General features: G+C 51.2%; 1 protein-coding gene across 1 annotated transcript in view; it reads right to left on the reverse strand.

The window, feature by feature from the left end:
• CCDC93 (coiled-coil domain containing 93) overlaps positions 1–962 on the reverse strand; it is a 103,268-nt gene that overhangs the window by 48,566 nt on the left and 53,740 nt on the right. The window contains exon 10 of the mRNA XM_023724685.1: positions 761–781. Within this exon, the coding sequence (XP_023580453.1) occupies positions 761–781 (21 nt within the window). The remainder of the gene's footprint in view (positions 1–760; positions 782–962) is intronic.

The following is a 962-nucleotide window of genomic DNA, read 5'->3' on the forward strand; positions in this document are numbered from 1 at the left end:
TCCTCTGCACATTGTGCTGCTCTCCTCTCCCCACTCCCCTATTCACCCCTACACACACACTCAGCTCTAAAGCTACCTCCTGTGGGAAGTATCCCCCACACACTCACCTCTAAACCCACCTCCTGTGGGAAGTCCCCACCCCCCCGCTCCGCTCAGCTCTAAAGCTATCTCCTGTGGGAAGTATCCCACACACACACTCAGCTCTAAAGCTGCCTCCTGTCAGAAGTAACCGCCCCCCTCAGCTCTAAAGCCACCTCCTGTCGGAAGTACCCCCCACACGCACTCAACTCTAAAGCCACCTCCTGTGGGAAGCATCCCCCCACTCAGCTCTAAAGCCACCTCCTGTGGGAAGTATCCCCCATACATACTCAGCTCTAAAACCACCTCCTGTGGGAAGCACTCCCCCACTTAGCTCTAAAGCCACCTCCTGTGGGAAGTATCCCCAACACACGCTCAGCTCTAAAGCCACCTCCTGTGGGAAGCACCCCCCATCCCCCACTCAGCTCTAAAGCCACCTCCTGTTAGAACCATCCCCCCACATTCTCTGTCCTGGCCTATCCCCTTGCCTCTGTGCAAGCTCCCCCACCTCCCAGATGGCAATCATGTCCAACTGCTGTTGGCATGCCGATATCTTTCTCCTCGAGGGCAATGATCCTACTTTTATATTTTGTATTCCCGATGTTTGGTGAATGAATACATTAATTAAACATAAGTGGAAAAATAAAAGTGCAGAAATCAAGAAGCCAGAGGATCGCCTGACCTGAAGCAGGCTGTCATATAACTGGAGAGACCAAAAAGTTCCTGCTGGGCACTCTAACTCCAGTCTACCCAATGGTGTGTCCATCTCTTAGGCATAAATTTACAAGCCCAAAGTACAAAAGACCAAGGTTACATACTGGGTATCCACACAAATTCTGTAAAGGGCCTATGGCAGATGCTGGGAATTGGTTCAATCAATATCT

The sequence above is a fragment of the Trichechus manatus genome, unplaced genomic scaffold (assembly GCF_000243295.1).
Source record: "Trichechus manatus latirostris isolate Lorelei unplaced genomic scaffold, TriManLat1.0 scaffold00255, whole genome shotgun sequence".
Lineage (NCBI taxonomy): Eukaryota > Metazoa > Chordata > Mammalia > Sirenia > Trichechidae > Trichechus > Trichechus manatus.